At 48.0% G+C, this 26263-nt stretch overlaps 3 protein-coding genes across 7 annotated transcripts; all 3 read right to left on the bottom strand.

Annotated features, from left to right (window-relative positions):
- Nucleotides 1-7061: 7061 nt before the first annotated feature.
- Nucleotides 7062-8496, bottom strand: Rpp25l (ribonuclease P/MRP subunit p25 like). 3 transcript variants are annotated; one of them, XM_042696112.1, is made up of 2 exons: nt 8431-8496; nt 7062-7877 (listed from the first exon to the last, which is right to left on the bottom strand). In XM_042696112.1, the coding sequence occupies exon 2, from the start codon at nt 7836-7838 to the stop codon at nt 7347-7349; it is 492 nt and encodes a 163-aa protein (XP_042552046.1). In that variant the 5' UTR covers nt 7839-7877; nt 8431-8496; the 3' UTR covers nt 7062-7346. The 3 variants fall into 3 exon arrangements, with proteins under 3 accessions (XP_042552046.1, XP_042552047.1, XP_042552048.1); XM_042696113.1 differs by having other exon boundaries at nt 7062-7878; nt 8417-8483; XM_042696114.1 differs by having other exon boundaries at nt 8427-8482.
- A 1297-nt stretch (nt 8497-9793) lies between these two features.
- On the bottom strand, nt 9794-18046 carry Dctn3 (dynactin subunit 3). The gene is made up of 7 exons (XM_042698104.1): nt 17913-18046; nt 16642-16726; nt 15039-15125; nt 12384-12467; nt 11344-11402; nt 10260-10319; nt 9794-10091 (listed from the first exon to the last, which is right to left on the bottom strand). The coding sequence occupies exons 1-7, from the start codon at nt 18039-18041 to the stop codon at nt 10002-10004; spliced, it is 594 nt and encodes a 197-aa protein (XP_042554038.1). The 5' UTR covers nt 18042-18046; the 3' UTR covers nt 9794-10001.
- Nucleotides 18047-18827: 781 nt separating this feature from the next.
- On the bottom strand, nt 18828-25524 carry Arid3c (AT-rich interaction domain 3C). Of its 3 annotated transcripts, XM_042697720.1 has the most exons (7): nt 25196-25524; nt 22822-22894; nt 20892-21075; nt 20465-20760; nt 19824-20006; nt 19529-19618; nt 18828-19110 (listed from the first exon to the last, which is right to left on the bottom strand). In XM_042697720.1, the coding sequence occupies exons 1-7, from the start codon at nt 25505-25507 to the stop codon at nt 19010-19012; spliced, it is 1239 nt and encodes a 412-aa protein (XP_042553654.1). In that variant the 5' UTR covers nt 25508-25524; the 3' UTR covers nt 18828-19009. The 3 variants fall into 3 exon arrangements, with proteins under 3 accessions (XP_042553654.1, XP_042553670.1, XP_042553664.1); XM_042697736.1 differs by lacking the exon at nt 19824-20006; XM_042697730.1 differs by lacking the exon at nt 19529-19618.
- Nucleotides 25525-26263: the final 739 nt, after the last annotated feature.

Consider the following 26263-nt stretch of genomic DNA (forward strand, 5'->3'; position numbering starts at 1 on the left):
CTACCCCAGGCCCCCAGTCCACTGCACCAGAATTCTTCCTCTAAAAACATAATCTGAGTTCTATCTCACTCCCTCCTCAAAGCCTTCACTGACTCTTCATCGCCTTCTAGATAAAGTCCAAGTTCCTTGGCTATGCCCATGGGCCTTCCAGTTCAGCCCTCCACTCACTTCTGAGCTGCCCTCCTCCTACTCCCTGCCTTGAACTTCATGTGTCAGTGATCATCTCTAAGCTTCTATGCCTTGGCTCATGACTTCTGGTCACTGTGGATGCCCTTTCTATGTTTCTCCTAGCTAACTAATTTACAAACACTATACTTTTTGAAGATCTGCCTGTCCGCCAGGCATCAGTGGTTCACATCTGTAATCCTAGCTACTCAGGAAGCCGAGGTCTGAGGATTGTGGTTCAAAATCAGCCCAGGCAGTAAAGTTCATAAGACTTTCAATCTCCAATCGACTACCAAAAAGCCTGAAACAGAGCCTTAGCTCAAGTGGCAGAGCATCAGCTTTGAGCACAGAAGCTCGGGGACAGTACCCAAGCTCTGAGTTCCAGCAAAGGACCTACAGAAAAAAGAAATTTGCCTAAAGACTTTGGTTTCTTCAATATTCAACATCTTGGATCTGTGCACCTCAGTCACACTCATGAGGATGTTATGTGACATTATCTATCTATCTATCTATCTATCTATCTATCTATCTATCTATCTATCTCTGTCCATCATCTATTATCTGCCTATAACACATAGAGTTGTTGATGCTGAGCCAGTACCTAGCTTTGTCATCTAGCCAATAATTATCTGTTTGTTGAACAACTAAGAAGTAACTGAGCCTATTTAGGGCCAAATTTCAAGTCTGGTCTGCTCTTGGTTAAGGCTTCTAGGAATCTACAGATCTTGCAAAGGGAATGGATGGGATATCCCTTTGCATATGCTGCCACCTTGTGGCCAAATACAGCTCAGTCAGGACGCCACACCCAGTGCAATGACCAATGTGGAAGCCTGAGACACCCAAATCAGGCCTGACTCCTGAGCTAGCAGGTGAACCAGTTAAACAGTAGGGAGTGGGAAGCTTGGCCCCAAGGGAGTTCTCAGAGGTTAGCAAAGGTGTTAATGATTTCCAAGGCAGAAAGTTAAGGGCAAAGAAAGGTCTTTCAGAAGAAGAAAAACTCACTACACTTGGGAGTGAGGCATTAGTGTGGTCAGAGAACAGGTTTCAAGGAGACCAGGCCAAAGATGGACTGAGTCATGGGCAACAACCAAGCAATAGAGTCCTTTTAGATTATTTGGTGAATAAATTTGGATTTTAAAGAATTTATATTTAGAAGGTAAAACACACACACACACACACACACACACACACACACACACACACACACTCGGCACAGTAAGGGGAAATTAAAAAAAAACAAAAAACCAATAGTAGTCTGGTTAGGTACTAGTGGCTCACTCCTGTAATGCTAGCTACAGCTAGGGGGCTGACATATGTGGATCATAGTTCAAAGCCAGCCTGAGCAGGAAACTCTTATTGCCAATAAACTAGCAAAAAACCACAAGTGGAGCTGTTGCTCAAGTAAAAGAGTTCTAGCCTTGAGAAAAAAACAAAAAACAAAAAAACTCAGGGACAGTTGAAGCCCTATGACCAGCATACACACACACACACACACACACACACACTGATGGTCTGTGGTTTCAAAAGAAATCAACAGACTTGATTCTCTAATAAACATTTGAACAAAGACTTAAAGGAGTGGGCGAAACAACCATGAAGATATTTGGGAAAAGCATTTTAAACAAAAGAAAAGCCAGTAGCTTGGTGTGGAGGACAGCTGGGAGGTGGGGGTGGGGAGGGGAAGAGTAAAGAAGGGAAACTAACAAGAAGACTGTTGTAAGATAATGAAGGACACACTCCAACCCAGGCTTCAGAAGTGGAGGGACACCTGAGAGGTAAATGGCAGAACTTGATGCCTGCTTAGATTTGGTATGTAATACTTCCAGAAATACTGTGCTCTGAAGATCCCGTTCCTAAGGTAACATATATGAGGCTACATAAGCTATCTCCAAAGCAGGTTTGAGTATTGGCAATACATTGCATCTTGGATGACTCTTCCTTTGTCCCTGCCTTGTCATCAGTGACTTTTCTTCCAGGCCACCCAGCTACTAACTCTATTGGCCACAAAGAAATCCTATCAACTTCTAAAACTCTCAAACCACTGACTTCTCTCATCAATACTTATGGATTGAATTATGTGTGTGCCCCTACCTACAACCAAAAAAAAAAAAAAAAAAGATATATTCAATATCCTAATTCCAGTACTCCAGGATGTTGATTTTATTTAGAAGTAGAGTCTTTACAGAGATAAGTTAAAATGAAGTCATTAGGGTGGACCCTTATCCAATATGGCAGGTTTTCTTGAAGAAAGGAAAATTTGGACAAATACATACAAGAGGAATATGATGTGAAGAGACACACAAGGGAAATGCCTTGTGATGACAGAAGATTGGAGTGATAAATTTATAAGCAAAGATTGCTGGCGAACCACCAGAAACTAGAAGTCAAGGAAGGTTTCCCCTACATGTTTCAGAGGTAAAGTGACCGGGTTGACCTCCTGGTTTGGGGCTTCTAGCTACCGGAATTATGAGTCAATAAATTCTGCTGTTCTAAGCTGCTCAGTTTGTAGCACTTTGCGACCACTTTAGGAAACGAATATAGCCACGCCATTCCTCTCTTGCTATGGCATTTCATCTCTGTTCACTCCAAAGCTCTTCATGAGGACTCCTAGGCCACTCACCCAAGCCCTTCCTCTCGTCCTTTCCAACAGTTTTCATAACTGGGCCCTTCACTACATCTTTGGTGTGGGTGTGGCTGTGCGCGCGCACACACATGCATGTCAGTACTGGGGCTTGAACTCAAGGCCTTGTGTTCTTGCTTGGCTCTTTTACCTGAGGCTGGGCACTCTACCACTTAGGCTATACCTCCTCCACTGTCAGCTTTTTGCAAATTAGTTGAGTCTCACATGTTTGGCCACTCAGGTTCATTCCAAACTGAGATCTTCAGATCTTAGCCTCCCAAGGAGCTAGTATTATAGGTCTGAGCCACTGGGGCCCAGCTCCTTACATGAACTCTCTTAGTAGTGAATTGTTCCTGCCTGTCTTAACTTCACGGTCTGGAAGAATGCATCTGTGCCTTTTCTGTGTCCTCATTTGTCTCGTGGGTGCTGTTGGAGCTCACACCCTCCCACTGATTATACAAGTTCATAGTTACCATTCCACATTTTTAGCCTTGCCTGGTCATCTCCATGTACTCCTAATTCCAACATCTGTCTCACTCTTCCTTTCATCCCGTTTCTTTGCCTCACCCTCAGCTGGACTGCTGCTTCACAAAGACAGAACTTCCTAGGGTTCTACCTTCCCCTCCACATCTACCTGCATACACATCCATAGTCCTTCCTCTCACGGGGAGCCATCTCTCCTCCAAATTCTTGAAAGAGGTATCCCTACATCCTTATCTTTTGGCCAAGGCAAAATCTGTTCTAAGAAGTCAGAGGCAAAGGCCACATTGTAGTGGATTAAGGAGAAAGTGGGAAGAATCATACTTGAATGTTATACCTTCTTAAAACTTGGGCATTGCTGCTGATCACAAATATGGTATATAACATGTGAACACTGTTATATATTACAGACTGTGGTAGACAGTTTGCTCCAGGGAAGTTAGAATGAACTTGTGACTTTGAAATTATGTAATCATTTAATCACAATCAAAAAAAAAAAAAAAGAACCTCGGGGAAGGGAGGGAGGGAGGGGATGGTAGGGGGAAAACAATGGAGGGGGTAACAATGTTCAAGAGGAAGTGTACTCAGTACCTCACTCATGTAACTGTAACCCTCTGTATAGTAGCTTTACAATAAAAAAAAAAAAAAACAAAAACTTGGGCATTGGGGCTGGGAAGGTGGCTCAGTGGTAGAGCGCTTGCCTTGCATGCCTGAGGCCCTGGGTTCGATTCCTCAGCACCACATAAGCAGGAAAAAAAAGCTGGAAGTGGCGCTGTGGCTCAAGTGGTAGAGTAGAGCGCTCGCCTTGAGCTGAAGAGCTGAGGGACAGCGCCCAGGCTCAGAGTTCAAGCCCACAACCGGACCAAAAAAAAAAAAAAACAAACAAACTTGGGCAGACTTTCTTGCTCCAAAGACTTCACCCCTCTCACTTTCTATTTCTATTGCCTGGGTCTCACTTGGGCCCTATAGGGAACAGGGAAAGGGAAAATTCCTAGAACTGCTAACCTACTTCTCCCTCAATCTGTAGTTATGTCCTGAATCTCCGAGGTGTGGGTCCTGTGTTCCCAAGGATTGTGACCTCAGTTGTTCCCACTCACGTTACCTCTTCCATCACCCTGGGGAACTTAGATGGTATCTCAGCACAATTGGGAGTCCATCATAGGACTCCATAGCTTTCAATGCCACCTTACTGAAATCATTCCTTCAGCCCAGATCACCATGCCTAGCACATGTGACCCTGCCACAGCAAAATGGATCAGGATGGGATGCAGGGTCAAATATCAGTAGTCTGCAAGATATTCTGACCCCAAAGTTCTGGACACCCAGAACTTCTGCTGATGGCAGAAGACATAAGTGAATTCCAAGGAGTATAAGCACATGCCCCTAATCCAGCACTGGGGAGGCTGATGCAGTATTAAAAGCTAGTGCCAGTGTGGGTCTCTTAATGACAAGAAAGGAGAGGGAGGGGTTGGAAGAATATAGAGGGTGAGAGAAAGCCAAAACCCCAAATCCTGAATTAGCTGGAGATCAGGTTGTTGCTCTCAGGATACCTAATCAGCACAGAAGCCATAATCACCTTCAGGGGTGTTTGATACCTGCATCATAGGGCCTTATGGTGCAGCAACTGAGGTCTCAGATCGCTTAATACTCTGAATCCTCACCACCTGCCCCAGGGTCTTCCATTGGGTAACCTATCTTGAAAAGCAAACAGTATGTTTTGAGCTCTGACTAAAGCCTGCTGGCTCTGTGGTCTCCTCATCCATCTTTGAAGCCCTTATTAAGGTGGCCAGTGCCCACAATTCTTTTTCCTAACATCTCTGTCTCTCTTGGTTTCTCTCAAGAAACCACCACTTCAACATCCTCAAATTGTTGGTTCCGCTTTGTGAACCCAGAACCCTAATTTTCTGTTTTTCTCATGACTGAACACCCTGGTACTGAACTTACTGAACTCCTGAGAACCCTGGGAGTCCCAACTGATTCCATCCTCAATTCAGAGCCACTGCTTACAATCCTGCCCTAGTGTCTATAGAACCTGGCTACTAAAACAATCAACTCTCACCACTCAACCTCATCATGATGAATTTGAGTCCAGGGCCAAGTTGAGGCAGAAAAAGACCAGCAAGGGTTAAAAAGCCAAAGATGAGACCTTAGAAAAATATGAAATTCAGGTTCATTTTTGTTGTTTTCTAACTGTACTAGGGTTCAAACTCAGGATTTGTGCTTGCTAGGCAGCTCTATCATTTAAATCATACCTCCAGCACTTCTTGTTCTGGTTATTTCCTTGAGACAGGGCTTTGCTTTATGCCCAGGCCAGCTTGGTGACCCTCCTGCCATAGTTGAGATGTTAGACAACTGCCCTATGCCCAGGTTTTTGAGATGGAGTCTTTTTTGTCTGGACTGGTCTAGAACCACCATCCTCTAATCTCAACCAGTGTCCATTACTGTGCCCAGCTACTGGCCCAGCTACTGGTTGAGATGAGGGGACTTGAAATCTTGTGGCCCAGGCTGGCCTGGACCTGTGATTCTATACACCTCAACCTCCCCTATAGCTAGAATTATGGGTGTGAACCACAGATAATTACAATAAGGTTTTATTTTTATTTCAGTACTAACATTTGAACTTAGCACTTGGTGGGCAAGAGCTTTGCCACTTGAGCCACACCTCCGACTGAAGGCATATTTTTTAACATAAGAAAAAGCACATTTGTGAATGTAAAAGGGGAACTGTTTGGCAGTAAAACCATGGTGAGGGATAAGAGGGCAAGTGGGCAGTGGATATAACCAAAGTATATGCATTTGTGAAAACAGAAGGTAACACTTAAGAGCTTTAAAAATGGGGATTAGAGGAGTAATAATAGTGAGCATTATAGAAATATCACAACCCACTGTATAATTAAAAAACTTAAAAAAAAAAAAAAAGCATGCTTGAAGCCAGGTGTGGGTGCACACCTGTAATTCCAGGCCCTGGGAGGCTAACGCAGGAGGATCATGACTTCAAGGGTCTGTGCCAGGCAGACCTTGTCTCATAAAGAAGCATATTTATAAACTAAGTAATTTATATGTAAAAGTAATTTAGAAACAATTAACACTTACATAGTTCTACATGTCCAAGTAGGATCAAGCATCAAATATGTACACCTCTTTAATCCTAAGAACACTATGAAATAAACTATAAAGGATGAGAGCACTAAGGCCTATGCAGTAACTTGGCCAAAGTCACAAGGGAGGAACTTCTGGCCGAACCAGAACTCAAATCCAGGAAGGCTAGTGTCAGAGTCCAATATCTTACTATACTATACTATAACAAAATGCCAGAGATGGGGAAAAATTATCTGACCTTTGGAGTCCCGAAACTAACCCAAAGGAGGTGGCCAACAGCCAGAGGCCTAGTTAAAGAGTGCTTAAGGTTCCTTCTTGACATCAAATCCTCCTAGGACTGTCCTAGGCCTACGCTTTCTCTCTTTCCAGCTCATGATTTCTCACTGGGAGAGAACTCACATTGTTTCTCGTTTGGTCAGACACAGGGCTTGAACTCAGGGCCTGGGCACTGTCCCTGAGCTTTTTCTCTCAAGGCTAGCATTCTACCATTTTGAGTCACAGTGCCACTTCCTATTTTCTGGTGGTTAATTGGAGATATGAGTCTCACAGACTTTCCTACCCCGGCTGGCTTTGAATAGCAATCCTGAGATCTCAGCTTCCGGAGTAGCTAGGATTACAGGCGTGAGCCACCAATGCCTGGTGAGACTCCCAATGTTTTAATTACACTTCCACACAGCAGGCTGAGCAAAAGCTCATCTGACAAATGAACTGAATTTTATTTCCCTCCCTGGACCTCTATCACAAGGAAGATCAGATGTCCTGTAGTTAGAGGGAGGGTAAGCCCTTCTCAAACAATCCAGAACTCAGAAGAGACTCCACACCTGTCATTCTTCATAGCAGAACCTTTCTACATTCCAGAGGGAAAGAGCCAAAGTTCTGTGGAACTAGCCTTGCTGGGGATGTTGAATCACAAGTGGTTCTCAGGTAAGGCACATCCATCACAGATACTCAGGTCTAGAGAACAACCTGTCTCTGCAGATCTTCAGGACCGAGTGTCTCGAGCCCTCCTTCGGGACCGGGTACCAAAGCTGGAGCTGGGTATAGAGCCCAGGCCAGGGGGTGCTCCTGGGGGCTGGTAGCCACATTCACTGGGGTCCAAGGGGTCCCGGCTGAGCAGTACCCACACTGCAGGCACATGGCGGCGCACTGTGAGGGGGTCTAGGCCTGTATCAGGTGAAGTTGGGACCCAGCTGTCCTCCGTCTGTAGAAAACGCAGTTTGGTGAGCTGGTGCAGACCTGGGACCCGCCGCTTGACAATCTCGGCACAGCTGACAGCCTTCCCAGCAGCCCGGCCGGAACCTGAGAACACCACGTGTCTTGCGCTGCCACCCTCCAACCGACCCAGGGCCAGCCCCAGCAGATTTCGAATTTTGCTGCCATCTCGGACCCGCATCTCCAGGGTGTCAGGGGGTAGCTGGGGCATTGGGGAAGGTGCCGGAAGTTCTACAGAGCCAGCTTTCCGGTAGTGTTCCATCCTGCTGGCGGTGGCCTCTCGAAGCAATCTGGCTACTCACTGAAGGAAAGCAACAGATGAGTGCTAGGAATGTGCTCCAGGCCGCCCTCCGCCATCTCCACCTCCCTCCACCATCCTCTACCATCCTCTACCTCCCACCAAGTTGTGCAGAGTGACCCAGTCCGGAGACCAGACCTAGTTCCCCAGACATCAAGCCTCTGGGGGACATGGCTGGCCCCCGATCACCCCGAGTCTGGGAACTCATTCTGGCCGTTCTTATCACCCTAGGACTTTAACAAGACTAGGGTCTCCAAGGACAGAGCAGGGCCCACCCCCTCCACCTCAGGATACATATAGAGGCCTCCCTCACTGTTCCCCCAACACAAAGCCTCAGCGCCCGGGGTGCCTAGGCCGGGGAGGGCCTCCGATGGCCCACTGAGGTCTCGGGAGCGGAGGCCTGGGCGGAGGACTGCCTGGGCCTCGGTGGCGGGTCTCAGCCAATCCCCCGCCACGGGCCGCTCCCAGCGTTCTGTGCGCTGCAAACCCGTAGCGTAGCGGGCGCCCCCTCTCCCCAACTTCAGCGGCCCCGACACCGCTGAGACCCGGCGCTTACCGCGGCCGCCAGACCACGCTCGGCCCTCAGAGCGTAGCCAAGATGGCGCGCGGGCCGAGAGCGCGCTGGGGCCGCGGGGCCGCGCACGCCGGAGGGGGCGGGGCCTGCGGGCAGCCCAGGACTCGCTGGACGGCCGGGCCGGGCAGCCGGGGGGACGCGCAGCCCGCGCGGCGCCATGACCCGGGCAGGGCTCGGCGGCCGTCAGCCGAGTTCTGCGGGAAGGAGATGGGAGCGCGGGCGAGGCGGAGAGGGGGCGGTGGGCGACCCCGCGGGAGCGAGCGAGCGGCCGTTCCAGGCCCGGGGGCGGCAGCCGACCAGGTCCTTGGTTGCTGAATTCTGGGGCTAGCACCTCGATCACCCTGGAAGCTGTGCACAGCTCGCCCTGGCCGCACGCGGAGGCCCAGGGCCCCGCAGCGTCCTCACGAGCCCGGGGGCGCGTCCGTGGAGTCGCGCCTGAGCACGCTGGACTCGAGGGGACCGGGAGCACTGTGGGGGGCGGCGGCGGCGGCGGCTCGGGGAGCCAAGGCCCTCCCCGGGACCACAAGGGGGCAGCAGACACTGAGGGTGCCCAACTCCTTTCTCCTGCCCTTTCCCATCCAGCAACCCTGCCTTCCAAGTCCCCTTCCTTAGAAACTCGACCTCCTGAGGTGTGACACCAGACGCGCTCCCGAGAGAAATTTTCAGACCCCTTTTTGCTTTTGCACGTACTCTTCTGCTCCCTTGGCTCATAAAGTCCTTGCTTATCACCCACCAAGGCAAGTTCCCTCAATTCCTTGTTCTGTGTCTGAAAGGACTCTGTACCCACTTGGCAGGACTGCCCTTTTCCTTGATAGTTTCCCCAATAGTCTATGCAGGGAAAAGAATAGGTAGCCTATAGGTAGCCTAATAGGTAGTCCTCCCTCCCTGGCATGGCACCTAATATTCACAGGGTACTTGGTAAATGTGAAATGACAGGATATATAAAAGTCCTGTGTTTGGGGCTGGGAAGGTGGCTCAGTGGTAGAGCGCTTGCCTTGCATGCCTGAGGCTGTGGGTTCCATTCCTCAGCACCACATAAGCAAAAAGAAAAAAGCCAGAAGTGGCGCTTTGGCTCAAGTGGTAGAGCGCTAGCCTTGAGCTGAAGAGCTGAGGGACAGCACCAGGCCCAGAGTTCAGGCCCCATGACCGGACCCCCCCCCAAAAAAAAAGTCCTGTGTGCATCTGTCAAATGATCTGAAAGCATCTTGAGAGCTTTTCTCCCAGAAAACCCGACCAGCATTAGTGTGTTCCTGGTCCCACCACTAGGTAGGTTGACCATTCAGCCCTTACCTGCTTCCATTGTCACCACGAAGCCCATCCTAGACCAAGAAGCACACTCCTCCGGTGATGTGTACAGTTTATTGTCACTGGAATAAATACACTGATGGGGTGCAAAGCACATCTTTCAGGAAACTTAACCTCTGACCTCAGAGCCTTACTTGAGTACAGACAGTTGGTCCTTGAAGCCAATAAATACAAAGCTGCTTCTGCCCTGTTATATAAGATAGGCACAGGGTCCTGCAATGTGGCTGCCCTGGGATGGAGAGGAGCTGTCATTCTTCTGCTGGTTTCACTTGCTTTGCTGCCTCTAACTGGCAAAGTAGCTCATCCCACTGCACAAATTGCTTGGAGAGAAGCATTGTCTAGTCACAGGTCAAGGAGAACAGGAGTGAAGAGACTTTGTATGTGCCCCAATGGGACAAGGAGTGGAGAGTAGAGTACAGACAGGCTGGTTGGGATTGGGTGTGAGGCAGCTTGAGGTAGGCTTGGGGAGGGAGCCTATTAGGGAGCTGGCTGAGAAGAAAGGATACAGTCTTGTTGTATTCCTCCAGGAGAGCCTTGGATTCCTCAGTAATCTCCACACACTGATCCTATAAGTCAGAGTATAACTGAGAGAGGAGTTAGGCATCTCCCCCATCTCCTACTAACCTTCCTGACCTACTCCCCACAAAGCCTAGGAAAGAGGATGCCTAAATCTAGAACAAAAGGAGCAAATTAATCGCTAAGGTGGAACTTTCAGCTGCTAGGACAGGCATTCTCAAAGCAGTTTAAAGAATGGTGAAAGGGGGCTGGGAATGTGGCTTAGTGGTAGAGTGCTTACCTAGCATGCATGAAGCCCTAGGTTCGATTCCTCAGTACCAGAAGTGGCACTGTGGCTAGAGTGCTAGCCTTGAGCAAAAGAAGCTCAGGGACAGTGCCCAGGCCCTGAGTTCAAGCCTCAGGACTGGCAAAAAAAAAAAAAAAAGGAACAGTGAAAGATGAAGTGAACAAATATTAAGTAAACATTCTCTCTAGTATATATCTCCTCTAGTATCTATCTCCTCTGTTCCTATCTGTACCCTCTTTGATTTGACTCTACAGCCTAGAAATAGAAAAAAAAAGTTCCTCCACTTAGAGTGAAGGACATACCACTCTTAGAAATTATTAGGTATGGGCTGGGAAGGTGGCTCAGTGGTAGAGTGCTTGCCTTGCATGCATGAAGCCCTGGGTTCGATTCCTCAGCACCACATAAGCAAAAAGAAAAAAGGCGGAAAGGGTGCTGTGGTTCCAGTAGTAGAGTGCTAGCCTTGAGCTGAAGAGCTGAGGGACAGCGCCCAGGCCCAGAGTTCAGGCCCCACAACTGGACCCCCCCCCCCCCAAAAAAAAAAAATTTATTAGGTACCTCCCAACTTCAGCTTTCTGGTGTTTGAATAGCAGTACTCCAGGAGGCAAGAAGCCTGTATATGGCTGTAAACCAGTCCCTTCCCCGCTCTAGGATATTTGGAAGATTAAGAATAAACCTTCAATATTCCTCTGAGTGGACAACTGAAGGACTGGAGGCTGCTCCCTCAGCTGGCAGGAATGGGGATGAGGTGCCTTACCACTTGCACCTTCTAGTCCTCTCCCTTTCCATACCTGCTGCTGGATGTGGATCTGGGCCAGGCGCTGCAAGTGGGCAGCATGCTCAGGAACGGCTGTGAAACACAACATACACACTGCCTGATGATGCTTGTGCCCTCCCCTGGGACTGCTCAATAGTCTATTAGGTCTTTGGCAGGATTAGAGTATTGAGTGGAGAAGCTAAACAAACGCAAGGCTTCATCGATTGTTGTAGCTGGAGGTGGTGGTGGTGGGGCTCTCTGCCCACCCCATTCTTATTCCAGGACCCATAGGGGATGGGAAGAACAAGTATCAAAAAAACAACATAGGAGTCCCCATTGTTGCCCCTTCTACCATACAGATGCTATAAATAGGGCCAGAAAAAAAAAAAAAAGAAAGCAAAGCTTTGTCTTTCGTAGGACAGAGGTAGAGCAGAGGTGTCTGCTCTCATCCAAGCAGAGGTGAGGTCTGCCTGGTCTAGAGAGCAGAGAACCTGTAGGCAGAATGAGAGTGAATGCCAGGTCCCTAAACTAGCTACTGAGAATCTAACACTGAGAGAGCTTTGGCCACCACGTTAGAACTGTAGCTGTCAGATACTCAGTGTTTAGCTGGTCAGGGGCAGAGAAAGGAAGCTCGGGAAAATACCTCCAGAGGCAGACAAGATGGATATCTGGATTCAATTAAAGCCACTGCCTACTTGTCAAAGCTCAGGCCCAAGGACTGTCTCAGCAGTGCAGCAAGAAGTGTTCACACACCTGGCAGGGGCTCAGTCAGTAAAATCTAGACTCTACACCACCCTGAAAGGGGGATACTGAGCAGTAGGGTAGAAAGCAGAAGGAATCTGCAGAGTTGGGGGGCTTTGAGATCTAGGATCCTTAATTCTGAATTACCTGAGGTCTTGAATCAAGGCTTTCTACCATGGGAATGTTAATCCCGGTTAGGGGATAAGTATCCTTAAAGTAGGGATAAAGAGGATGAACAGACCCAGCCTAAGCCCAGGGAAGTCAAGGCCCATCCACCCACCTCCCCAAGCACAAATAGTGGAGTTGCAGCCCCGGGGGGGGGGGGGGGGGTACCTTTGATGGGAGCACTGTCCAGCATGGGCACAAGGGCATCCACGTGCTCCAGGAGTGCAACCTGGGAAAGGATGAACTGCTCCTCTGAAGCATAAAAACAAGACAATGGCCTGGTCATTGCTACTTCCACGCAAGCAGTCAAGCATCTACCTAGACCCTGGAGCTTTGGGCAGCAGCCTTGTCCACTTTCTATCCCTGTAGATGTACATTTCCATCCCACCCTCTGGATGCTCCTGTTGAACCCATTTTGAGTCCAAAAAGCCTCTTGATCTCTACAAATCCCACCTTTATCCAGGTTTTAACTCCACAGTCTCTTCTTAAAGCCGCCTATCAGCAACTCAACAAGTGCTCTTAGCCACAAGAGGAAGAGTACTTTGAACTTGGTTCCCCAACAGAAGACCTCAGGGAAGGTCTGTTAGAGGAGATCCATGGCAGACTATGCCAGGAAGGTTTTATTTTTTGTTTTTTGGTCAGTCGTGGGGCCTGAACTCTGGGCCCAGGCGCTGTCCCTCAGCTCTTCAGCTCAAGATTAGCACTCTACCACTTGAGCCATGGTGCCATTTCAGGCTTTTTCTGCTTATGTGGTGCTGAGGAATCGAACCCAGGGCCTCATGCATGCAAGGTTAAGCACTCTACCACTGAACCACCTTCCCAGCCTAGGAAGGTTTTGTGTAGTGGCTCTTAGACACAGATAATAGGAGAGCTGGGAGAACAATGGGAGAGTAGACCTGGGCTAGACTCTGTATGCTAAGGGGATTTCAATATACTGAAATCCAGTGGAATTTGTCTACTGTGGAAAATACAGTGGGGTGTCAGTAGAAAGGCATTTAAGAGTGAGGACTATTGTTGAATGGCAATTCTTCAGACAACTCTTAAAGATGAATTTTTTAAAAAAGAGTGAAGACTATTATGTACAAATGACAATGTAAGAATGAGGAAAAAGAATTCAACTAGCTGAATTGGAGCAGGAAGACCACAACAGGAAAAAGGGCAGGCTCAATAGGCTAGCAGGCTTTTAATGGTAGGCTAAATAATTAGGCATTTATCCTAGTTAAGAAAAGAAACACTGCCAGACACTGGTGGTGCATACTTGTAATCCTAGCTACTTAGAAAGCTGAGATCTGAGGATCGTGGCTCAAATCCAGGCCAGGCAGGAAAGTCTGTGAGGCTATTATATTATCTCCAATTAACTATCAAAATGTCAGAAATGGAGATGTGACTCACTAGTCTTGAGCAAAAAAGCTCAGGGACAGTGTTCAGGTCCTGAGTTTAAGCCCTAGTATTAGCACCAAAAAAAAAAGAAGAAGAAGGAGGAGGAGAGAGAGAAAAAGAAAGAAAGAAAAGAAAGAGAAAAGAGACACTGAGGTTCAAAAGTAGGCAAGTTACATGTTCAAAACATTTTGTGAAGATGGAACTGGACCACATGCAAGAAGGGAAAAACTAAAATCAAGATGATTATGAGACTATGTAACTTCACCTGCATATAGATGTATACTCTGAGACAGTGTGTAGGGAGGGAAGGAGAACTGGGCTCCAGTCAGTTCAGGGGAAGATCTCCTGAATTTGGTACCTGAGCCATGGCAATTGATCAGGAGCCTTTTTATGACTTCTGACAGTTCCTCTTAGCAGGAGCTTCTCTTCCCCACCCAGCCCTCAGTGTTACATTATATTCATTTATCAGTCTTCTGAGAGATTGATCTCCAAGTTAGGTTACAATCTTAAGTGCTTAAAGAAAGAATTCTGTCTCTTTTACGTCTGATTTTGCCCAAAGGGGCAAGGGCTTTCTGGTATAGCATGCCTTATACCCAGGAGAAAGCCTGGATCACAGCAGATGAGCATTAAATAGTTTCCTCTGTGTGTATATGCGTGTGTGTGTGTCTGTGTGTTGGTCTTAGGGCTTAAACTCAGAGCCTAGGTGCTGTCTCTAAGCTAAATTATTGCTCAAGGCTAGCACTCTACCACTTGAGCCACAGATTCACTTCTAGCTTTTTGATGTTTAAGTGGAGATAAAGAGTCTCATGGACTTTCCTGCCTAGGCTGGCTTTGAATTGCAATCCTCAGATCTTAGCCTCCTCAGTAGCTAGGATTACAGGGTTGAGCCACTAACATCTAGCTAAATCTTTTCTTTTGTAAAAAAGACAAGGTGTCACTATGTTGTCCCAGTCTGGCCTCAAATTTACAATCATCCTGCCTCAGTCTCTTGAATAGCTGTGACAACTGATATACTGAAAATCTGAGCAACTGTTGCTTCCTAGCTTAGCTCTGAAATCTCAGATATTTCTCATATGAAAGAAAAATGTTCAAACTCATGCCAAAACTCTCCTTTCTCCCAATGACAATGTTCTCTACCTCATCTCCTTCTCATATCTCTGTCCAGTAAGCAGAGTGAGAAAGGTTTTTAATGAGAATCCTCCAACATTGGAGTAGCTCCCACTTTGGCTGACAATGGAAGACAGCTATCCCAGAGTTATACTACACCCAGTGCTAACTAGAGACCCATAGGAGCACATGGGCTTCAGCCTAAAGCTGGGTCAGAATTCCAGAGTCGTTTTTAGGGCTGTATATATAATAAGTTGGAAGAGAGAGGCCATTTCTGTGCTCATTCCCCCACAACCTAGATCCTCAGATGCACATGCACATGTAGTCAAGAATTACCTGCTAAGATGAACTGCAACTTAGAGGCATCAGGTATAGCAATTCGATCAATGTATTCAGGATCCAGGTATTTGATCAGGTCTTCAACTAGAAAAATAGAACAATGAAAATGAAGGCTGAAAAACAAAATGTTTAAATAAGGATATAGGTTGACCCATTGTAACAATGAGATGTACAAGACACTATGTTGAAAAACAAACTTTACAATTTGGGGGGAAAGGGGGTGGGAGTGTAGTTGTGGAGGTGGAAGAGAAGGGGTGGTAGGGGAAAAACAAAGGAGGAGGCAACAATGCTTGATAGGAAATGTACTCATTACCTTGCTCATGTAACTGTAACCCCTCTGAACAATATTTTTACAATAAAAAAACTTACTAAAAAATGAAAGGAAGGCTGAGGATATAGCTCAGTACTTGCCTAGCATATACAAGGCCCTGGGCTTAATACATAAAGCACATATACTTATCTAGCTTTTAACTATTAGGAGTGAGAGTATGTGGCTCAAGTAATAGAATTCTTTCCCAGCAAGTTCAATGCCTAGTACTGAAAAAAGTGTTAACACTTGTTATCCTAGCTACTGGCCAGGCTGAGATCTAAGAATTGAAATTTGAAGCCAGGCTAGGCAGGGAAGTCTGTGAGGATCTTTTTTTTTTTTTTTTGGGGGGGGGTCCGGTTGTGGGGCCTGAACCCTGGGTCTGGACGCTGTCCCTCAGCTCTTCAGCTCAAGGCTAGCACTCTACCACTTGAGCCACAGTGCCACTTCCAGCTTTTTTCTTTTTGCGTATGTGGTGCTAAGGAATCGAACCCAGGGCCTCAGGCATGCAAGGCAAGCGTTCTACCACTGAGCCACCTTCCCAGCCCAGTCTGTGAGGATCTTATCTTCAATTAAATAAACTCAGAAGTCAATCTGTGACTCAAGTGATAAAGCACTAATTTTGAGTGAAAAAGCTAAGGTTGCAGCACCCAAGGCCCTGAGTTCAAGCACCAATGCTGAAAAAAGAGAAAAAAAGATCAAAAAGATGAAAAATAGAACTCACAAGGTTAGGGAATGGCTCCTATCCTACTTCCCAGTTTCTCCAGTATCAGCACTTGCTAGTTGAACCTATGCTTTGGAAAGCACATCACTGCCACACACTGGGGCCCCCAGCATTCCCACTGACCTATTCTTTACCAAGGATAAAAGGCCCCTTTCCTCCGCAATTCCACCAAGACAAATTAGTGCTATCTAATTTCTAGTTACTGAACAAGTTACTAGCTGTGACATAGTTTAAAAGGCTTGGCTGAACCAAAGCTCTCAATGGTTAATTTTTTCCTGCTTCTTCACCTTTCTTAGAGAAAAAAAATCCATATTTTCTTCCCCTCCTTCAATAAGAAAAGCTGAACCTTTGAAGAAAAGCTCTCATCCAATGACAGAACACTGGCATTGACTTGTGATTTATACACAGGTAGGAGAGCAAACCCCAATTTGGTAGAGAAATGCCTTCACATTCTTTATATTCTCAAGGGGATATTCCAGTGATCTACTAGCTGAAAAGTCACAATCAGGTCCCGGGAAGCATAGGCTTTTGGGAAGTAAATTAAGCAGGCATCCCATGAAAGTACTCACTCTTTTTGTACAGAATCTTCACCCTCTCCCTCTTACTGGCAATGTTCCCTAAAGCCACCTGCACCTTGACCAGACCATCAGCCACCTGTTAAGGAAATAGAGGTTAATTCCAAGATACACCTCCTGATCCAAGGCTTGGAAGACCTAAAGAACCCTAATTTCTCTAGTCTCTCAAGTCTCTGAGTCCTAGTAATCTATAATGATATTTTTCTCTTGATTAAAGATGTAGTCACGCTTTCAGGGAATCCTTGATATGAAAGTCATGTACTTCTTGGAGAGTCTAAAGTCCAAATAAGAAGGTAATGAACTAATATAAATTTAAGAGGTACCAGTCCCTACTATATATTCTCTAATTCCTAAACCCTGAGTTTGGGCATAGAAATTCAAGTATCTAGGCCTTTATTACCTCATGACTAGCCATGACTGTATCAGCTGCCAGACTGGCTGGCCTATATCTAGGCCCATCCCCTCCACTTGAAGTCTAGTGTAGGAGATATAAAAGTCTATGATGAACTCTAGGATCCCAATGATGTTTCAATCCCTGCATTAGGGAATACAGAAGAGAATCAGATTAGGGGAGAAGTACAGTTAAGAGCATGTAAGTTGAGCCTGAGATGTCTGTTAGCCAAATGGAAAAGACCAGTAGACAAATCCATTTTCATAGGTTATATTGGACAGATACCCGTGGGAGGCGAAAAAGCAAAGGCAGCATCCAGGCCCTAAGTTCAAGCCCCAGTAGCAACACCAAAATAAATTAATTTACGTCTACATATGAACATTTTAGCATTCAGTCTCTGACCCTCCTAATCTAGGTCTTCTCAGATTTCACCTCTCACTCCTAGGAGCCTTCTTATCCACCTGTAAGTGGATCCTCCCATCCACTTAGCCTCCTGTAGGGTCCCATGGACCTCTCCACGCACAATTCACTTAGCAATTAATTACACTACAAGATGGCACTTCCTGTGGGCGTCAGCTTTTAGTGAAACTCTTCATTAGCCTGCTCCTTGAGTGTGTCAGGTCTCCCCACCGAGCCTAAGACGGCAGGGGCGGGGTCTTACAGTTGTCAGAGTCCATCTCAAACAGCCCTAACTGTCTTCAGACCCGCCCCTCGTCCCACAGGAGTGGACTCCGAGGGTCCCATCTGTTCCGAGAAGCCTGGACATTTTAATTTCCAACGCTGTGGGCGTTGGAAATGGAGCGGTGGCATCCATCCCAAAGGCAGGGCTAGTGGTCCCGCTGCCAGAAACAGGCCACGGGACCAGATTGCTCACCTTCCGCGAGCCTCGAGTCCCGTGAGGGCCGTACACCCAGCGTTCCAGCTCCTCCACTCGAGCCTGCAGCCGCTGCACGTCAGTCAGAGCCGCCATCGCTGCTGCCACCCGGACCAAGTCACCGAACATCCAGAGGCGGGACTTCCTTCCCAAATAGGAAAACTGACCAATCCAAGTGCACCCATGGCCTTCCATGACGGAAGTGACGTCACGACCCAGCCTTCAATACCGGAAGACATTAGGCCAGGCTAGCGATAGGTGTTAAAAGCGGTCTTGTTACCTAGGCAACGCTCCCTATCCTGGCTCAACCCCAATTGTCAAGAATTTTGTCTTACATACTTCTACTTCCAAGGTACCAGGGAGTTTTTCTACCCATTATCTGAGATTGCATGTGTAATTAATGAATACAGCCACTACTCCAGGTCCATTTCTATAGAAAGATCAGTTGGAAACTTCCTGAGACTTAAGATTCAAAGCGGGTGAGTGAATGACCTACCCAATGCCAGCCAGAACTTTTGAGACAAAATCTGGATTTGAAACCGAGCATGGTTGAAGAGAATATATGCTATTCTTATGCAGCTATTCTCTTGGGAAGTCTGTATTCTGCCTTTTCCTGAACGAGATCCTGGCCTGATGCAGCCCTCATACCAAATCATTCCTCCCAACTTCCAAGACCCAAATAAAAGGACACACCAGAGAAGGAGGGATAGCTTTATTTTCCAAATGCTACCTGAGGGATGTCTCCTCTACAATGCTTCAACCCAACCCTTCACCTGGCTCTTGAAGAGAAGCAGGGTTGACTCAAATAGGTAAGGTGCCAGAGATGATATTGACACGGGAGCACATGAGAAGATACATGATAGGGTGTACCTGGGGAGTTCTTTGGTAGATACTGCTAGACATGGCTAGGGAGGAAGTGCCCTCTTTTTACAATGAGGTAGATGAAACATCAGAAGAAATTGCTTTGGCATGGAGGTAGGGTGCTGTCATCTCCCAGGACTGAGTTCCAGAGTAGGCATCCTGAAAGAACCAAGGTGGAAGGGTTCCTCCTCACCCTCAGAAATGGAGCTGGGATTCTTAGTTCTAAGTAGGAATTCTTAGGACAAGGTGCTAGAAGGAGGTCCTGTAGAGGGTGGGGGTACAGAGCTGGTTGGGCCCTGGGAAGCTGGCACAGGCTGACGGCGGGCAAAAAGGACACCTGGCAAAAAAAAAAAAAAAGTGAGGAGATAGTAAAAGGCAAACACAAGCATAGGGAGGGATGAAAGAAGGGAACAAAATGGTCCTCATTGTTAGAGGTCTTCATGTATAATCTTGCCACAAATCAATGAGGGCAAGCTGTTGAGTTCAGTGAGAAACTCCCTTGCCAAAGTTAATATCCTCCAACAATAAGAAATATTGGCACCATAAAAGGCCCATGACAAGGCAAACTCCTATAGTAACCATGCTACAGAGACCTTTGCCTTGGATCCCATGCCAATGTAACAATCCATGAAGCTCAAGTTATCCATGTAAGTTCACTTATCACTAAACCTCATGCTAGTAGGGAAAGTCTAAAATACCCATGCCAGTCTAAATCCCAACTCCATGCCAGTGTAGAAAGCCTACAGTATCCATACCAGTGTAGACCACCCCATTGATCTCTAGTGCCATGTTGATACTGCTGATGCCACTGCCCGCCAGATTGAGGGGTCCATCCAGGCGCTCTTCTGTCCGGGATAGAGTAGAAGAGTCACATTTTGGGGAATGAGACTTCAACTTAGAATCCCCTCCCCCATTCCTACAGATAGTCTTGGCTCTGTTTTGTCCTATGCTTATACTTACATAGTTGTCTATTGAAGGATTTATCAGTTCTACCTCCACTGTGTGATGGGACACAAGCTCAAAGACCCTCACTAGCAAACCCCTCCTCACCCCTCAGAGGAATTTTGCCACGGGGCAGGAAACTGGGGGGTGCACCAAGTCGAGATGGGTCAGTGGGGCCCATCAGCACAGCCCTCTTCTCTGGAGGCTCCTCTGGTGCCAACTTCTCTCGTGCAGGCCCCAAAGCCAGACCCACAGGTAATGTCAGACGAGGGGTTGGAATTCCACTTTCCTCTGAAAGAAGACATCATTTAGTTCCTTTGGCCCAACCCAACTTGTCTTTGTATTTGATTCTCCCCAATGTCTGGGACCAGAAGCGGTCACTTGAACTTCACACACAAAGTTCAATCTCTCTTCCTACCTACAGCCTCAGTCTAGAGGCTCTGAAAGTGTAGAGCCAACACACCAATTTGGTGCGTTATGTGAATAGGTGTGAAACGAGCTATGTTCCTGAGCTTCAGCCCCAGCACAGAGGTAAGCTAGCACTCTCGAGGCTTTACTGATCCCCAACCCTCAGGATCTTTCTATTTTAGCAATCTCCAAGCCTCAGAACTCCATTAGATCTTGTCGCTTCCTTGCCACAAAGCCTGTGAACCTTAGAACCCCTGTATTGTTTGTTGCACCTCCGTGCTTGTATAGAACTGAGACAACCTTCACCCCCCATCCCAAGTTCTGCACCCTTTCTCTCGCACCTTTCTTAATGGGGCTTAGCTGGGCGCAAGCGTGCGCTGGCAGGCCAGAGGCGGAACTCTGGGCAGGGCCGGGAGCGAGCTGGGGCGGGGGCGGGGCGGGGCCAGGACCTGGACCTAGGGCGGGACCCTGAGCGCCGCGAGGGCCTGGTCCCGGCCCCGTTACACTGAAGAGCGGGACCGCGGTGTAAGCCTGGCGACGTCCTTCTCGCCGATTGCTGTCTATGGCGGCTTGGAGCTCGCCCGGGGAGCTGAGAGCCCGTGTCTCGCACTCGTATGGGTACAGGTACTTCATGTATCTAGGGGTGGACATGGAGAGAAAGGCTGGGCCCAGCCAATCAAGTCCCACACACCCACCCCATCCTTCATGCTTTTCCTCCACCCTCAGCCCCGGATTGCCCTTGGCTTCTGCCTGCGCTCCTGGCCTCACTGAGTGCGTAAGGTAAACGCTGCCGAGGTGATGGTGGTGGGTAAACTGAGGCCGCGAGTGACCTCTCGCCACACTTTTCGGTTGATGACTTCCACCAGGCCGCCTTTGGCCGTCACCAGGCGAAACAATGCGTACAGGTCCAGCACCTGCTTTGCCATGATGGGTACGCGGTTTACTGGCGTCCCTGTTGTGGAATAGGTAAAGCGTCAGGTGACTAAAACAAAGTCCTATCTGTGGTCTTCCCTGGGGGCCTGAAGGAGTTGGATATCTGCGAGGCTTGGCCTGGGATTTGGGGCCGGTTCCTGAGAAGGAAAGGAAGGATGGAAGGATGACAGAGCCGTGATGCCTTTCTTGTTACAAGAACAGGGGGCTAAGAACAGGGGTCAGCAAACTTGCCCTGTAAAGAGTCAGATGATTAATATTAGGGCTTTGTGGTTTAAGTGGTAGCTGTCACAATTACCCAATTTTGCAATTTCAACCCGAGAGCAACCTTAGAAATACTTAAGGAAGTGGGTATGCCTGTATTCCAATAAAACTTTATTGACAGGTCGTGGATTCCGAATTTCACAGTGTAGCAATGCTATTCCTCTCCTAATTGTATTTTCTAAATACATTAAAACATAGGTGGCAGCTGTATTTAGCCTGAAAGCTTTAGTTCGCTAACCTGAGGTAGATTATAGGAAGGACTTGTGGATAGTACCAAAGAGCTGGACTTCTCTGAAAACTCTCAGTTACTGCTTAAGGCCAGGGGATGGCGGGCAAAGAATCGGCTCCTGCCTGGACCAGCCAACTCCGCAGCCTGCGCCGCCCCCGCCATCCAGATCTGACAAAGGGGCCTGTCTGCGCTGAGCGATGGGCCCCAGTTAATTCTTTACCGATCCCGTCCCCTTCCACCGTCGCCTTTGGACCCGAACAATTAGCTGCGGCCTGATTAATGGGGGGAAATTATCGGCCCCGTGGGAGCCCCCCCTCTTCCGCAGCGGAGCGGAGGGAGGAAGAAAAGCAGAGCTACGGGGGTGTGGGCAGTGTTGGGATCTTCTCAAAACGCCTTACCGTTCTCAGTGGAGAAGAGGCTCTGAGGAAGGGACAGAGAGGGGACACCAGGACAGGAATGACCAGAACTCCCAGGGGAGAAAGCAGATCTGGGGCCCCACCAAGGGTCTCTGGGAAGGAAGGCACTGGCAAGAGATGCAGGGCCTAGGGTGGGGTCTGGAGGGACCTGGTGTTGGGCTAGCAGCTGCACTAAGGGGAGGGTGCAGTGCAGCCAGTTAATTAGCAGCTTATCAGGCTGCACTCTGAGTGAGTTAATTAGCTTTGTAGAGAGAGATAATGAGTCAGTGTTCAGTCCCATGAATCTGGGGAGAAGCGGAAGTGATGGACTGCTGCCTACCCCAATCCCCTCCTGGAACCTTCTTGCATTCTTCCAGCACTGAGATACCTGGAAAGAAATTCCTTCTCCACTGCCCACTAAGTGTGGTTTCTAGTCCCTTCTATCTCCCTTCAATCCAATCCCAGTCCTTTCTCCTACAGGACACATGGGGCATCCCTTGGCTTAAAGTAAGGGGAAATTAAGAAGAGACAAGGCTAGGTAAAGAGCCCACCATAGAGAAAGAACCAAGGCATTCCCAGCCCTCCAGCCCTGGCACTCCTTTACCCCAAGACAGCTTCCTACCAGTTCCCCTTCCCACCCTCCCAATTGATCCCACACTCATTAACCTGCCAGTGGGCCGGCCACTAATTAATCCTGGGGTGGGGAAGGGGGGGCAGGGTCAGAGGTTAAAGATGTTATTGAAGGCCCAAAGGACAGGTGCTGCCAACCTCAGCACTGTGCAGGAGGACCACACCTGGGGACTACACCCCGGAATAATCTCCCTTTCTAAAATCTGGAAAGGGAGCAGTCCAGGGCTCCTTCCCCCATTACCTCACTCACCTCTCTTCTGCATGAAAGTAAACAGATCATCCAGAAATTCCTTCCTCTTGGGATCTGCATCAAGCTCGTACAGCTGAGGAAGGAGCAGGGTCATTCTTAGTTCTACTGAATCTCTCCCCCTGAAACCCAAATTCAGGCTTTACCCTGAATAAGAAGGAGGCTCTAACTGAAGGTGTGAGTAGAGTCTGGATGTGAATTTCTCAATATCAGGCCTGATCCTCCCCTCCCCCAGAAGTAAATAGTGGCTTTTTTCTGGTAGTAAGGTTGAACTCAGAGCCTCACACTTCCATTCAGCTTCCTTGCTCACATATGGCTCTCTACCACTTGAGCCACACCCTTAGTCTGGCATTTTGCTGGTTAATATTTTAGAGATGGAGTCTTGTAGACTTTTTTGTTTGTTGGTTGTGGAGCCTGACCTCTGGGCCTGGGCACTGTCCCTCAGCTCTTCAGCTCAAGGCTAGCGCTCTACCACTTGAGCCACAGAGCCACTTCCGGCTTTTTCTGCTTATGTGGTGCTGAGGAATCCAACCCAGGGTCTCATGCATACAAGGCAAGAACTCTACCACTGAGCCACTTTCCCAGCCCAGTCTTGCAGACTTTTATGCCCAGGCTGGCTTCAAGCCAAAATCTGAGCCCAGTATCAGTGCTGATACTACCCCCACCCCCCAGTACTGGAATTGAACTTAGAACCTCACATTTCCTAGGCTGCTCTACCACCTGAGCCAAGAATCCAGCCCTGTTTCTTTCTGGTTGTTTTGGAGATGGAGTCTAGTAAACTTTTCTGTCTGAATTGGCTTAAAACCAAGATCCTCCAGATCTCAGACTCTTGAGTAGCAAGAAGTACAGGCATGGGCCACTGGCACCATGCTGGTGGTGTTTTTTCTACTACACTTAGAAACTAAGCCTGGATAGTGATACCCTGGACAGCTCAAATGTGCATCTGACAAATAGGAAAAAGCTATGACTGCTCAGTCACTCTCCAAGATAGAGTTGTTGTTTTTTTTTCCTACCCTAAGGCCTAAGAAGGAAACCAAGCTGGGACTCTGCTCTATAATACAGAGGCTGTGTACCTGAGACCCTTAAATAAATTTCCATTCATCTATTCAAGGGACTTATGCATATGTGTATGAGAGAGAGAAGAGAGGGGAGAGTGCACTAAGGGTGAGTAAGGAGTAGGAATGATGCTCAAGAGCTCCTGATTGACACCTTCTGGTCAGATCCCCTTCTACAGGCAGATACCTTGCCTACTACAGAAGAGTTATTCATGACCTGAGAAGTCAGGGCATGAGGGACCTGTCTGTTATCCTACCACTTCTCAGTCACCTGGAGTCCCACCTCTAGTATCACCTCTCAAGTCTAAGATGAACAATTCCCACAGTAATGGAGTCACTCAATCAGAATAACAACCCCTGAGTTACACTATAGGAACAATTCTCTTTCATTCAAAGTAAGAGAAGCAAATCCCAGAGACCTAGTTTTAGAGTCACACAACTATCAAACTCCTGTCTTAGTTGGATATCTACAAATAATACACTCTCCCAGAATTACCCCCAGGGGAAACAGTCACTAGAGCTGTTATCTCCAGACACTGGGCCTGAGTATGTGCTAGTCTTATAATAATGTCACAGAACACTATGCACAGATTGATACCTCTGGAAAATATCTAAGGCCAATACCCTATGAGTAATACACCAGAATAGCACATAGGGAGTAACAGCCCTAAGTAACACCTTCATGGTGTTCAATAGGAAGAAAGACCTTTACATTAAGGCCATATGAGTAAAGTCTTAGAATTCCTACTTGTACAAGGGCTTGCCAGGTATACTGCAGCTGTAGTGGCCAACACAGGCTAAAAACTGTCACTTATAGAACTTAGGAAGAAAATTTTAGATGGTGGAGTAGTGACAAGAGGTTTAGCAGCATGCAAAGGGAGTGGCAATTTCTAACCTGCTTCCAAAGACAGAGATAGACAGTCCCATTGGTCCTTGTGATTTGATGTATAAGAAGGTAAGTTGGGTAGTACTGGCACTAAAATCTCCAGACCCTAGACTCCCCACCAATGCCTCTAATTTGTCAGTCCTTGTATTTCTGGGCATCCTCTGTACCTTTCCATATATTAGAGTGTCTCTCCTCTCTATGTCTCCTTTAGTCTTATCTCTGTCTGTCTGCCTGTCTGTCTGTCTGTTTCTCTGTCTCTCTCTGTGTCTCTCTCTCTGTCTCTGTCTCTCTCTCTCTCTCTGTGTGTGTGTGTGTGTGTGTGTGTGTCTTTCCATCCTGCAGAGGGTGGTAGGGATGGGTGGACTACTGATCACCTGGCTCTGCCTTGCTCAGAGGGGAAGAAAGGAGGAAGACCTTAACAGTGAGGAGGTCCTACCTGCTTAAATTGTTCCTCGTAGGTCCACTCATGGGGATGGGGTCCAGAGGGCTGGCTGGAAGGTGAGCTGGGGCCATGGACCCCTGGATGACTCTCCTCAGCTGCCTCCTCTTCTGCTCTGGCTTCCTCCCCTTCCTCATCCTCTTCAGCATCTTCCTCCTCCTCAGCCCCAACCTCCTCCAAAGCCCCCTCAGGAGCTTGCATGGTCCGAGGACCAGGTAAGGGAGGCTGTGGCAGCTGGAGGCGAGGAGGGGCCAACGGCCCCAACCCTTGGGCCAGCCGAGCTGCCTGCTGCCTCTGCAGGGTCTCCATGACAGCTTCCAGGCGCAGTCCCCCTACTGAGGGGGGGCCTGGTACCAGACGGGGTCCAGAGGAAAGGGCCGCCTGTGAGCAGGAAATTATGGGTGGTGAGCCTTACTGCCCCAACACACTCTCAACACAAGGGAGATGATTGTGGATCCAGACATGTATAGATAGCACCCTGTACATAAGGAAAGGGCAGAAAGCTTTCCCAGAAATGGACAGGCATGGGGTGGGGGGAGAGGAAGAAGAAATAGCTAGCTAGCTAGACATGTATAGAGGATAGATAGATGCCACAGAGAGACATAATCAGGGAGATATAAAAATTGAGATGGGGATAGGATGAAGAGCCACCAAGGTGAAGAGAGATGGGAGAGACAGATAAATGTAAGGATAGAGTGTGAAGGGGGAAAATTGCTTGATAGAGAGGCAGGAAGGGTTAGAGAGAGAAGCAAGAGATAAAAGACCTAAGTGGCAGCAGTGCGGAGAGAAGGCAGAGACAAGAGGCGGAAAGGGTCTAATTGTAAGACGTGAGAGACAGGGAAAGACTGACACCGCCGGAGAGATAGAAAAGAGATGAGAAAGAGAAAGGGGGGGGGGGGAGAGAAGGGCAGGGGAAAACGGAGTGATGGGACAGAGAGGAAGAGGACAAGAAATCGAGGCACGGGAATAGAGGACGACGGAGCCGAGCCTGGACCAGGGAAGGGACTGGACGGTCTGGAGGCGTCTCCGTTCTTTGGTTCCCAGAGCCCAGCAGTCGCACTCACC

This window comes from Dipodomys spectabilis, unplaced genomic scaffold (genome assembly GCF_019054845.1).
Source record: "Dipodomys spectabilis isolate Male_0828 unplaced genomic scaffold, ASM1905484v1 ptg000006l, whole genome shotgun sequence".
NCBI classification, from domain to species: Eukaryota; Metazoa; Chordata; class Mammalia; order Rodentia; family Heteromyidae; genus Dipodomys; species Dipodomys spectabilis.